The sequence below is a fragment of the Plectropomus leopardus genome, chromosome 1, assembly GCF_008729295.1.
Source record: "Plectropomus leopardus isolate mb chromosome 1, YSFRI_Pleo_2.0, whole genome shotgun sequence".
Lineage (NCBI taxonomy): Eukaryota > Metazoa > Chordata > Actinopteri > Perciformes > Serranidae > Plectropomus > Plectropomus leopardus.
Window position 1 is genome coordinate 39,254,619 of NC_056463.1, and position 13,671 is coordinate 39,268,289.

General features: G+C 40.0%; 1 protein-coding gene across 16 annotated transcripts in view; it reads right to left on the reverse strand.

Annotated features, from left to right (window-relative positions):
• Positions 1 to 749: 749 nt before the first annotated feature.
• The window catches only part of ppfia1 (PTPRF interacting protein alpha 1), a 65,850-nt gene continuing 52,928 nt past the window's right edge, over positions 750 to 13,671 (reverse strand). For 5 of the 16 annotated variants that reach the window (XM_042484958.1, XM_042484905.1, XM_042484942.1 and 2 more), the window contains 9 exons: positions 11,939 to 12,139; positions 11,546 to 11,608; positions 9,460 to 9,486; positions 7,412 to 7,587; positions 5,143 to 5,240; positions 4,180 to 4,355; positions 3,705 to 3,773; positions 3,395 to 3,563; positions 750 to 2,341 (listed from right to left, as the gene is read on the reverse strand). In XM_042484958.1, the coding sequence (XP_042340892.1) occupies positions 2,280 to 2,341; positions 3,395 to 3,563; positions 3,705 to 3,773; positions 4,180 to 4,355; positions 5,143 to 5,240; positions 7,412 to 7,587; positions 9,460 to 9,486; positions 11,546 to 11,608; positions 11,939 to 12,139 (1,041 nt within the window). In that variant the 3' untranslated portion in view covers positions 750 to 2,279. The other 11 variants (XM_042485020.1, XM_042484968.1, XM_042484916.1 and 8 more) reach the window with 6 other exon arrangements.

The following is a 13,671-nucleotide window of genomic DNA, read 5'->3' on the forward strand; positions in this document are numbered from 1 at the left end:
AGCATTCAATCCTTAACAATTTGTTGCTGAAAACTTTATTCTACAAAGATGTTGAGTTGTATTCTTGCCTGTAGACAAGTTTCACTTTTTTGCACATTCAGCCGACCTGCTGTGCACTGACTAAAAGACTCCCTGCTAAGACTAACTATAAGCAGCATTGTTTATTTGGAAGTGTACAGACTGAACAATGTCTCAATTGTTGCTATCATTAATACCAAATTACACAGTTTATACAGGAAACTTTTAGGAAATTGTTTGGAAAGTATAAAGACCTGTGAAAAAAGAGCAAAGCTGACATTTCCAACTAACTCTGTCCGCTTGTAATTGTAGTGCACTCTGAAAACAGTCAGGTGAGGTGAGTTTGCATCTGAATGTCATGACAAAAGGCTTTCAGTCACAATCAACAAGGAGCCTATTATAGAAAGTCTTACTTATGTTTACTAACTTATGTATTGAAGCATGGACACTTTTCTTGAATTATTCTGCCCGGTCCTCATGTGAGTGAGTAAGCAGGGGACCACACTGGGTGCAGGTGTGTATCTTACACATGCATTGAAGTCTGACGCAATACTACTACTGCTAAGTGCTGCTTGTTCCTGTCTGTCAGTGTGTTTTTAGTCTGGGTAGACTGTAAAACTGAACTGCCCTTCTGGGATAAATAAAGTTGTCTGAATCTGAAAGAGGGCTGTCGAGAAGCAGGACAGGAAAAAGAAAGAGATTCTCCAAAGACAAGCTTCAGTCTTTTTATCTGCAGTGGAAAATAAGTTTCAGTATTTTATTGAAAGTAAGCAATAAATAATATTGTGATAAAAATAGTTTATAAGTACTCAGACTGTACATCATTGTTACAAGATGAGAAGATTCAATGGGAAGAGCAGGAATAAAACAGCAACATGATTTGCATTGTGCATAAATGACTACATCACACAGAGAAAATAAGTTTTTCTACTTGAAGCTTGAGCTACACGTAGGGTAAAAGAAAACTCTTCGGTTCCTTCTCATTTGCTATAAAAACTCATGGTGGAACCTGTGTTGGGAGCGCAGACAGGACAGACATGGACATGAGGAGCTTTGCTACATTCACAGGAGCAAACTGGGGCCTCAGCTCTGAACTGACAAAACACAATGTGGCTGAGTAAGAATAAATAACAGCTGACAGAGAGGAGTTAAGAAACAATAAGGCTTGATATGAAATCTTCATACAAAGTGTTATTTAAAAAAAAAGATTTGTGGGTGGATCACACCGCCTTGAGGGTTATCTAGTCACAGCGGGGATCGACTGAGGCCTCAGTGAAGTTGGTCCATCGAAGGAGTTGCCACACGTTTGACTCATCCGTACATTTCAAGTTCTCCGGTACAAGCGAGTGTGTGTGTGTTCCTCCAGAGGTGAGGGAGGTTGGCTTTTGTTAAAGGGACGAGCTGGGTGTGGTAGGGTGGGGATACGTGGAGAAGTTTCCACATGCAAGGTCAACTGGAGAGCACCTCGAATTCTGTTTTCATTGCATCCGAAAAAAGCCCTCTTATTTTTCTTTTTCGCTACTGTTATATGGCTTTAATTCTTAAATTCAAGAGTTTCATTTTGGTTTTGCAGATATGTAAAATAAAGAATAGAAAAGGAAAATATTCGGTGTGTTTCACATGGTATCTGTTGTCACCATCGCCTGGCTTGCCAGCAGTTATTTGAACGGCGATGGTTGACTCACAGTGTAGAGCAGTTTGTGAAACAATTCCAGCAATTTGTCTGATATTCACACATCCATTGACCTAAGAGCTGTATTTACACAAAATCACAGGTGATAAGCTACAAAAATTACAACAGTTAAAAAGGGCAAAGGATATGAATTAAGTTATATCACATATCAAAGTCACTTAAGCAGAATTTCAATGATTAGAATTCAAATTCAAAGAGAGGAAAAAAAAACATACATCTGGTCAATAGAATCAGGATTATAAAAAGATTAGATAAAATGTCTGCTGGTAGAAATATACAAACTCCAGACCATTGAAACATTCAGTTACATACATCTGAGAGCTGAGCTTAATATGGGCACAGTGGAGAAATGTTTCTGTTTTTAGAAAGGGGGTTGATTAAGGGGAGAGAGGCAAAAGGGATTACATGGTAATTCTAAAATCAATTAAATGTCCCATTGGTTTACATAAATATAATAACAAATGTAGATAAATCTAAAAAGTTTCCACTAGGGATACTGAGATTGGTGAGTAAGGTCTTTCTCTGTGATGACAACAAAAACATCTTTTTAGTGTCCTTGCAAGTCATTTCAGTTCATCATCCTGGTCTTGAATGCAGGGAATTCCCCCTCATCCTCTGACCAGCGGTTACCTATAGAAATAATGAGGATAAACTGAGAAGAGGAAGAGAGAGATGGACGGACACGAGAGGAGAAGCAGGACAGAAGCCGTGGGTGGGTGGGGGGAGTGACGAAGGGAAACAGAGGAGAGGCGTACAACATGCGTTATTGAAGCTGAGTACAGAACAAGACAGCTGCTTTCTGCCTGGAAAAAAGAGAGAGGAGCACTTTTGCAGTGAGATAAGAGCCAAACTGTATGCCAGTGATACTCAACTTGCAGCCTGCAGACCAAATCTGGCCCCCAATGGGGTGACCCCCCCCCCCCACCCATCTTCCAATTCACAATAAAAAAATAAGCAACAAAGTAAAGCTTGTTTGCTTGTTTATCAAAAAAGTGCCAGTGGAGGATCCCCCGCATCCCCGCTAGAGGTCCTAGCTAAGCCCCTAATGTCCTAAAATCCTCAAGCTGTCTTAAAATCTTAGAAATATCCTAAAATCTAAGAAAAGTCTAATCCTAAATCAAATCCTAATCCAATTCCTATGTCCTGAAGTCCTAAAAATGTCCTAAAACAGGAGAAACATCCTAAAATCCTTTCAATGTCCTAAAATCCTAGAAATGTCCTAAAATATGAGAAACATCCTAAAATCCATGAAATGTCCTAAAAACCTAGAAACGTCCTAAAATGCCCCTGTCATTTTGCATAAGTGGAAGCAAAGCAAGCTGAGTATCCCTGCTAAATGCTTTGAGTGTACACTGGTTTCTATATTTCACAGTTGATGTGTGTTATCTTACCGTTGTATGTTAACAAGAGTAGGTCCTGACTGTGGCAGTGTCCAGCCTCTGTATAGACTGACTTCCTGTGTTTCCATGTTGGCAAAATAACATGCAGAGACATGCCGTTAGTCACAGCATGATAACAAACAGCACAGCAGAAAAGCCATTCAGGAAGAATCAAGAGTATATGAGGAATCTGGGCTGATTCAGGGCCCGTCACACAAGTTCTACTTGAGTTAAGTAGCTGCAGTGATGGAGCACATTACACACAAACACACACACATGCACACACGCTCACACTTCTGCTCACCGTCCATCGGGCTCCTCTTTGGCTGCGTGGAGGGAGATGCTGCGCTGCCACCAGTCACTCGGAAGTTGGCGGGCAGGGTGTCAGATGCACCCAAGGACATCCCCCTCATGTCTTTGGGCCGAAACTTCTTTCTCCATGAGGGAGCTCGGCGGAAGTTCTTATCGTCATCCTGGATGAAAGGTGATGAAGGAAGAGGAGGGTGGAGAGATCAAGAGAGGTGCGTCAAAGAGAGCTTGGTTTCAAACATAATACATCATTTCTCATTCAGTTTATGTTGTTGGCAAGTGTGTGGTGTGTCTTTGTTTGTCACCTCTTCCATTCTCCTGTCTGTGCCAATGGCAAGCAGACTGTTGTATTCACGCTCCAGAGTTGCTCTGGCCTAAAACAGGGAGACAAGAGAAGGAAAAACACAGACTGTTAATGAAACACTGGATACATGTACATGTCTTTATGTACATGGATATGAATGTCCTTACTTTGTTCTTGTTCCTCACACAATGCTATAAACTAGAAACACTGCCATGCATTTGTTTGCCTCCGTGCACTGGTCAAGTTGCACTTACAGATAACATCCATGTCTGTGAAAAAATGGATGCTTCACACACATCTTCCCCCCAGCATCACACAACATCTCTACAATCAGCACAGTTTCAAGGTGGAAACCCAAAATTAGTGTTACCAACACAGGATGTGACCAAATGTCTCCCCTGCTGTTCCTGAGGTATGATGCTGAGTAATGCCAGTGAAGTGTGTGAGTTGGCGACCAGCTGAGAGGCTGTGTGTACCTGTGTGTTCTGCGTGGGGATCTGCAGCAGCAGGGCCAGGGTGTTGTGATCGAAGGTTTCATCCAGGGCAAACAGCGCTCCATGGACTCCGCTCTCATAGAGGTTGCCACTGTACTCTTTGAGGCCGATGGACTGAACCCAGCTAATCACACGCTCATTACTCCACACCAGCACCTCTGAGGTGACACAGACACAAATTCAGCATGAGCATTATGAATTGATATTTACTAATGGATATATGCATATTTATAACATGTTAACATTTTAACATCTGGATTGATATCATTCTTCTTGTGCTGCTTTCAGACACCTTTCATAAGCATTTAAACCTCTGATATCTGACAAAATGGGTTTGTTACCTTTCAAAAACATAAAGGTAATTTACTTGTAATTTTTTTAATTTATTTTTTTTAATTTTCTTTCTAATTGTTGGTCCACTTCTTGTTACGTTGCCCCTCACCCTCTTCTCATAAATAAACAAACAAACACACACACATACACACACACACACACTCACACACACTCACACACACACACACACAAACACACGCACACACACACACTCACACTTGCTTTGACGATGGCGGTGCAAGCAGATGGAGTAGCAAGTAGCTCCTGAAATTCTTGCTACTTTTTCTATATTTTGCTATATTTTTTCAACTCCATGGCCCCTTCTGCTGAAGCATGACTTTCCTACGATATAGATGCACTCATCAACATCAGTAAAAGTTGTGTGGGGCTCGGACAGAGTGCAGCAGACTGCGAGAGGATCAGCACAAATAGCATATGCCGAGCTGCCAGTCAAAGCAGAGGGGAGAAACAAAATCGAAAGTGCCGGACAAAGCTTTGCAAAAGACACAGAACACCGTCTTAAAGTGCGATTTAAAGAGGTAAAGTGAAGTGTTTGCATGTATGACTTTATCTCTGGACTTCAGCTGAGCTCATGAATCAGCTGTCTGTTACCTTTCAGCTCCAGCTGAGACTCTTCCCTTCTCCTCTCCAGCTCCTTCCTGTCATAGTTGAGCCTCCTCAGAGACATCACTCCACACTGAAAGCTGTTCCTGTTGCACACATACAAAGACACTGTTGTTTATTTCAGGGTTTCAGGGTACATTAACAAATGAAATTCAAGGACTTTACAGTACTTTTCAAGCAATTCTTTTTTTTTTTCATTTTCAAGAACTCTACTAGAAGTATTGTATTAATTATCAAATATTTAAATTTTCAAATATACATTTTTTTTTTAAATTTAAACAAATTATGTGATGGACAACTCTCCTTCCAGTAAAGGGTTACTCATCATATTCCTTTTAGGCATAACTGTGATATCTTTTTATCAAAACAATCCAATACAAAGAAAGTTTTTATCTTATTCAAAGAAAGTTTCCAGCCAGAGCAAGTAACCCAAGAAACTCACGACAACTGTGACGGTGTCCTTCTGCCTGCCCCTCATCTACTTACCCTCTGCACTTTATGCCAATTGTTTTGAAAAATGTCAATGCGCAACGTTAGCTTGTGGAATCCTCCACCAGGTTCTTCCCTATGCTGCAATATGGCCTTGTTTATGGCTCAGAGGAATTAGCTACATCAAGCTGTGAATACACAGACATTTCTTGTTATCTTGGAGAAATTAATTCTTTATTCTGGTCTCTTCGGCACATCTATATTGCATTATATAGCATTGAATAATACAACGCCGGTGTTATCATTTAAAGCTGGGAGGCACAGTTTAGTTTTGGCGTCACTGGGAAAAAATCCCATAATAACCTTTGAGCATATTATGATTTAAGGGGTCTGAGAGAAAACGAGATTTCTGCTCCTCCTCTTGGCTCCTCCTGGCTATGTTTTGAGAAAATCTAGCTTGTAACAGGAGACTTCAGCTAATCACAGGTCACACAGAGAAGGTGTTCCCATCGGCTGTTCTACAAATGCAGATGCGCATATATGTCCTTTCAGTGAAAGCCTAATTCAGTCGTGGAGAATCCTACAGAAAATGTAATTTTTGCTTTTATAGGTCATATGATACTAAAGCTATGCGAGTCGTCCTCTAATCAGAAAGTCAGCGATCCGATTAACGGCTCCTCCAGGCAACATGTCAAAGTATCCTTGTGCAAGATACTGAATCCCAAATTGTTCCTTATGTGCTTGTGTTGTACGTCGCTTTGGATAAAAGCATCTGCTAAATGAAATTGTAGAATTGTAGAATGTGCTATTACATACTGAGTAGCAGGTGGCACCTTGTGCAGTAGCCTCGGCTACAAGTGTGTGAATGTGAGTGTGAATGGGTGGATGTGACATGTAGAGTGAAAGCACTTTGAGTTGTCAAAAGACTAGAAAAGCGCTATTAAAGTGCAGTCCATTTACCATTTGAAAGAACTGACTCCCTCATGATGCAGCAGGAGCTACAAGGTGTTACTGCATCGCATAACTCTTCAAAAGTTGAGCTTTTGAGAAGTTTTGAGTCCACAATTCCTCTGTGAAATCGTGGACTGTCACCTCCCAGAAATCCCTCGTAAGTGGCCGCTCCCATAAAAGGGGCTCGCCTTTCCATTATAGCTCGCGTAACACACCCACGTGGCCTTGGATTATAAATAATGACTGCCAGTGTAGTGGCTGCAATAGAAATAAAGCTGGTACTGTTTTGAACATCCATCACCATGCTTCCTGGAATGCTGTCGCTAGAGAAAAAACTGCATAACATCATTCAAAGGAAATGCAGTCATCTCACAATTGTGTTTCATCGACATCTAAAAAAAAAAATTCAGTTGCGTTATACTGCAAATCTGTAATGGAAACCTGCCTCATATCAGCGAAATGTTTCAGAAATAGAGAGAAAATGTTGCTCATAATTTCGCCTTGCTAACTGTAGCCGAATGCTCAGAGCTGTGGCTAATTTAGGTTCATGTTTATGTAGCTGTTGTTAGCGAGAGCCTGGAATCACAGTGTCATCTCAGAGGGCTTTACAGGCCCACAGGTTTGCAAAGGAAACAGGACAGTTCTCACAGAACGGTCGCTAAAAAACAGTATCAGGATCACAAGCACCATCAGGATGACTAAAATAAATGACTAGTACTTGTACAGGTTATTGTAGGAAGTATAAACATATGTCCTGCCTGCGTGGTGGGAGGGGCTTAGGATAGAGAGTGGTGAGCTGTAGGAGGGAGGTGTATTTTCAAATTCAAATTTATTTTCCAAAGAACTGCCTGACTCATCCTCAACTGTTGTGATTTACCTGTGGAAGCTATCCACCATTTTGAGCTGTCCCCTCAGGTCCTTCTTGGTGAGGTGGTCGAGCATGCGGGCGTCCACCAGGGACTCCATGAAGTAGGAGCGGTACTGTGGCAAACCCAAGCTGGGCAGCCACTCGTTACCAATCCACTCGTGGTTCATGTCTCCGTACGCCAACGTCTACGGTCAGAGAAGAGACGGATTAACAACAACCTGTGAGTGTGTTGAAAAGATTCAGATAAATCAAACTAATTAATACTCCTGGAGTCTGACAAATATTCAAACACGTTTTTCACATCTGTCATGTTTTCTCACTAATTTCTCTGTATGATCATACAGGGTTGTGCTTTCATGATAGTAAAATTGCGAGCTGACAGCCTTCAATGTGAACCCTAATGGGACTATTGATTAATGATTTTAAAAGGCTCACACATTATTCAACATTATTGAATGGTGTCTATATGAAGGCAGTTCTAACATCAACTGCTTATATACAATATAAATATTACAGTGCTCGTAAAGTATTCTGGGATAATCCATTTTTTTAATTAAATTATAGTTTGAAATTCATTTTTAAGTACATAAACATCCCACAAGTTTTTGAAATCTAATGGAATTAATAAAAATCTTTTTTCTTCATTAAGAATAATTGAGGGCAGAGTTGCAAAGATTAGCCAGTCAATCATCTGAAAATTAATTGGCAATAAAATCAAATGATATGATAATTAAATAATGATTTGAGTCATTTTTCATGCAAAACAGCCACACCTTTGCTAACTGCATGTTTCTTAAACGTGAGAATTTGATGCTTTTGGATTTGGGGTCTGTTAGCTGGATGAAACACACCCTTGGATGATGTCACCTCGAGGAATTACACAAGGCATGTTTTTCTATTTTCTGGCATTTTATTAACAAAACAATTATTTTATTAATTGAGAAAATGATGAGCAATATTATTTAACCCTAGGGGCCTGCTTTAATATGACACAAACTCATTGAGTTTATTTTTCAACCAACATCAGTCACAAAAAATGAATATTCTAAAAATAATACAATGGCGTAATATGGGGCAAACAGTCCCTAACATTTAACTTCATGTGTATTTAACATTAAAGAGTTCCACTGCATGCATCTTTTTCTGGAATCTGCATGGCTGTTGGTTTACGCTTGTAAAGCTTTGTCTTGCACAGGAAACCTGACTTCCTGCACAGAAACCACAGGTGACAAAAGGTTTCCTTCTGAGACTTCATCTCTTCACTTCAGGTGGACAGCCACTAGTGTTGTGGTTATGTATCTTTCACCCACAGCAGATGTGCTTTTATTTCACTTTTTCCTCTTTAACTGTTTTTATTGACATTTATAATTCCTGTCAGACATTTTTGCTTATTATTTGTTGTATGGACTTTTTCATCATATTGCATATACTTTATATAAATTCTAGCCCAATGAATATGAATTCGGGCCATTGCTGTAAAAGAGCTTAATACTTACTCAATTTTCCCTGAATAAACAATAGTCTGATGACGACCAGGAGAAGATTGCATCAATTCTTGAAAATCAGGAATTTGTGGATGTTGAGGAAAATTGATCTAATTATACAATTGGAGTTATGCCATAATGGAGAAACTTGAGTTGATTGTTTATGCAAATGGTGTATTCTTTGCATCATTAACCTTTCTTCCCTGTAAATCATCTTCACTCCAGCTCATACAGTTTTGTTTCCTTAAAGGCATAATACTTCATGTTCTGCAGTTGTTTCTGCAGTAGGTCCAAACTACGTTCTCACTATTATCAAACACCAACCCATTTCTATTTAGTGGATATCCAAGGTCAAATGTTTCTGCCGTGAACCAAACTTAAGGGCTGCAGAACTTGAATGGATGACTCCCCACATGCTTGTTGTGAACGCCCCCTCAGTGAGAAGTGAGGGATACAGAGGAAGAACTGTGACACTGACTCTGTAAGACACCGAAACTGAATGAACGCTGACTAAAAGAAAATGGAGCTCAGAAGGTGAGTAGAGGTGGATTTTTTGGGGGAATGTGTGCAAACCTGGGCCCAGCTACCCTCGTCATCCTCCTGGTGTTAGCATGGTTAGAGTGAGCATGGTGAGAAGAACAGAAAGGCAAGGGGTTAGTGAGGCAGCAGTGCTGGTTAGAACAGCTCAATGTGCAAAATATCATCCAAAGGAAAATAACAAGCCACACAAATTCATGGAAATAAAAGGGGAAACAAGCAATACATTGTAGGATTGGACGTCAAAGACAAAATAATTAACTATGATTATTATGTAATTTTCTCTCTTAATATCTCTATATTAAAAATGCACTACATGTTTGGGGACTCAATGAAGAAAGTATAGATAAAAAACAGAACGGCAAATCACACAAATTTCATGCATGACAAATCAGTTTTTTTTATCCGAATGATTTAAAAATTATATAAAAATCCAATATTGTAGGAAGACAGACATGCTAACTGATTTGCATCACTGCCTACAATGTTTTAATATAACGAGAGACATGAAAGCCAGAAGCAACCTCAGTAAACAGGAAGCTACAATTTCTAAAAGCAGACAAATCTACACTCTCACCATATATAACATCTGTGCTATCGCCTAACCCTACAGTGCACTATTTAAGGGCCAGCTGTATTTAGAAATGAACAGAAAATGAACATTAAGGGGCCATGAGAGGGAGCCCTTTATGCTCATTCTCTCTTGTTTTTTTACAGTTTTAGACCCCTTTTAGACCTCTTGTTTTGGCTGGCTCCACACCACACAATTCAACATAGAAACTGCAGACAACTCTGCAGCAACTGTTTTTCTACGCAACGATACAACACCAACACACACCAACTAATGATTAGTGATGGAAAAAGTATTTATGTCCTACTCAAATGAAAGTACCAACACTGCACCTGAAAATACTCCACTACAAGTTAAAGGCCTGAATTCACCTTACTAATATAAATACATGGATTATCAGCAAAATGTACTTTAAGTATCAAAAGTAAAAGTACTTATTCTGAATATTTTTGGATTAAAATGTCTGCTGCATTAATGTGTATGCCACATTTTCCTAGTGTAGATGTTTAAGGGGCTGCTTCAAGGCAACAGTTTTTGTATGAAACATTAAGCTTTCGTTGCGGTTTGGCTTTTTGTTTACATGACAATGGCGTTTTGGGGGGCCTGAAAACTTCTGAAATTGGGTTCCAGAGTGTAATTTTTTGAAAATGCCACACCTTCTGTCATCCTTTAAACTTGCAATATGTGGATCCTTTGAGAATGGTGTCGTCACGGCCGCACTTTGTGTATGCACATTACATTTCCGACAAACAGCCATGCACGAGTAGGATGACAACAATAACAACAATGACTGCTGAGCTGTTTGTGCTGCTGACTGGGGTTATTAGCGCCGTCAGTCCTCCTGCGTGCGATTCGCCATCGTCTTCTCGTTTGTTTATACTCACCACTCTGTAGAGGAACTCCCTTATGTGCAGGTGCATGGTGTTCTTGTATGGTGTGTCATTACAAAGTTACACCACCAGCTACTGACCTGGCATGCATACTACAGCATTTTCAGTTGTTTTTGTGGAATCAAGTTTACAGTAGCAGCGAGCCGGACACTCCACTGCTGAAACGCTTAAGGACACTCCTTTTGGGATATAGAGCCACGTGGAGGACAGAGCAAAGCAGCGTTGCAATATCATTTACAGGCTGCCCGTGGAATCAAGGCATAACTGATTAACAAATGGCCATATTTTTGGCGAAATGTTCCTTTAAGTACAGTACTTCAATAAATCTACTTTAGTTACACCACTGCTAATGTTAAAGTAGAAGAACACATGGAAGGGCTAAAGGAAGAGCCAAGAGGACTACTAATATCGACAAGGACAAAAGAAAACTTAAACTTAGCAGAAAGAATAAGACATTGTTTCAAGCTGCCTCATGAGACTACAACCAGACTAATAATGCACTGGTTTAAAAAAAAAAAAAAAAAAAAAAGTAAGTATCAATTATTGACACATGCATGCAAAGAGTAAGATCTGGCTGTCCTAAAGGCAACTTGGAACGAGACTCAATGATCACCACAGAAGCAAGAAGCCACCAGTATCCAGCCAATCAGAGTAGACTAACCGTGGGAGGCGTGGCTGCCAAACTTTCCATTTCTTCATGTGTGACCCAAACGTTTCCTGTGGTCTGATCATGTGACACCACCCAATCACAAGTGAGAGAAGTGTGTGGAGAGGGAAGAGTTACAAAGGACAGAGAAAGCAGGATGGAGAGAAGATCAAGAAAAGTTTGATCATTTATTGTTAACATTGTTAGCAAAGAGATTTAGTGGGATCCCATCATTAGTGCATGTTAAGTATATAAGTAGTTCAAATACAATGCAATCAAAGTGGCATGCTCCCACAGAGGATAAGAATGTGTTGACAGAGAGCTAGCAAGAGTTTGGGCAAAGCCACTGTCCTGTACAGTACTCACTAACCCAACAGAGCACAGACAGAAATACACAGAGAGGAGTACCGTTCTGGAGGTGGGCGGGGCAGAGGGGCTGGTGAGAGACATGATTTCCTGGATGGCCAGACGAAGTTTCAGACGATGTAATGGGTTACTGATCCCAATCTCCCTTTGGATCTCTGTGTCTGATAGTGCTGACATAATGGCTCCACTCTTCACGTTGGCACGGCAGGCAGCCACATACCACGCTGGCATGCCCACCCACAGCTGGCCAAGTGGGGCAGAGGAGAGACAGAAGCGTCGGTTAAAGTGGAAATAGACAGGTTTTATGCTTTTAACTCATCATTGTAAGGTAAATGTTGATTACACAATGTAAAGGATACACAAAATTATGTCACCATTGGCATTTAGATTGGTTCCCTGTAACTCTCGCTTCTATTTACATCCTCTTTTTTGCTGAAACTTTTAATGCTAGTCTGGGTCTGGCCCCAAGTTACATAACAGAAATGTTGACTCCTTATGAGCTAGTACACAGCCACAGACTCAGGTGGGGTCTCTGGCTGTTCCAAAGTCGAGGCTTAAAACTAGAGATGGCTGTGCCTTTGCCATCAGGACCCCTCGACTTTGGAACGACCTGCCTGAGAAGATAAGACTCACAGAATCAGTGACTTCTTTTAAACCACTTCATAAAAGCCATTTTTACAGAATTGCTTTCATGCAATGTTGTCTATTTTAATTAATCTATTTTAGTTTGTATTTTAATTTATTCTTTTATTCTGTCTCAAACATTTTTCATTCTGTTATTTCTACTATTATTTCTGTGTTTACTGCTAATATTCCATGGCTTGTGTTTACTCTTATAGGTATGGGTTGTTGTTATTATTTTTGTTTCGTAATTGTTTCTCTCTTGTTAAATTCTAATTTTTTCTGGGCTTAGTTCAGCATTATCGTCTGACTCTTATAGTTATGCTGCCTCTGCAAAAAACCTTTCTTGCTTTTGCCTTTGCCTTGTTTGTCAAGAAAGCAAAATGCAAACTCTGTTTTTAAAGCCGTTACATAAAAAGTTATATATTATTATTATTAAAGAAATGTGTCACCTGTTGCGCAAATCAGTTGCTATCCTCCGTTAACAAAGAGTATCTATTAGGGGTATAACTATACACATATTTGTACTGAACCGTTGGGTATATGGCTTTTGGTTCAGTATGCTTTATAAACCAAACCAAAACTGTCCTTTTGCATTTGGAAAATACAGCATAAACCGTGTTTAAAGGATACAGCGTAGAAGTTACAGTCTCAAGGACAACTGTTCAAACTAGACTAAATATTGGTGTGGCTTTCCAATGCTGGAGACAGCTCTTGGAGAGAAAAAACATGCACAATGTTTCCTTCAGACTGGTCAGTAACATCTAACATTGACTATTTACCAAAACATATCTTTAGCGTAACTAATGACAACACCAACTGGAGGCTTACAGTTCGTGATTAACTTTTCAAATGGTGTGATGGGACTGTTTTCTTGTTACTGTGGCGTTGCTAAAACTGAGCTAAGTAAGCTATAAAGTAAACTACACACTAAAGGTCACACGTGAAGGTCATCAGACAGCAGCCTGATTTTGACTGGCTGTATTCTGGCTCTGCTGTCAGTTATGAGCTGCCTTTATTTATGACCGGTGACTGTAAATTTTGGTTGTATGGACACAGCAGCAGACTGAATGATATAATATCAACCAGTTCACCTTATTGTAACCGCTGGGCATTACTGTTACGAGATGAGGCAAGATTAAAAGTCTGGAAAC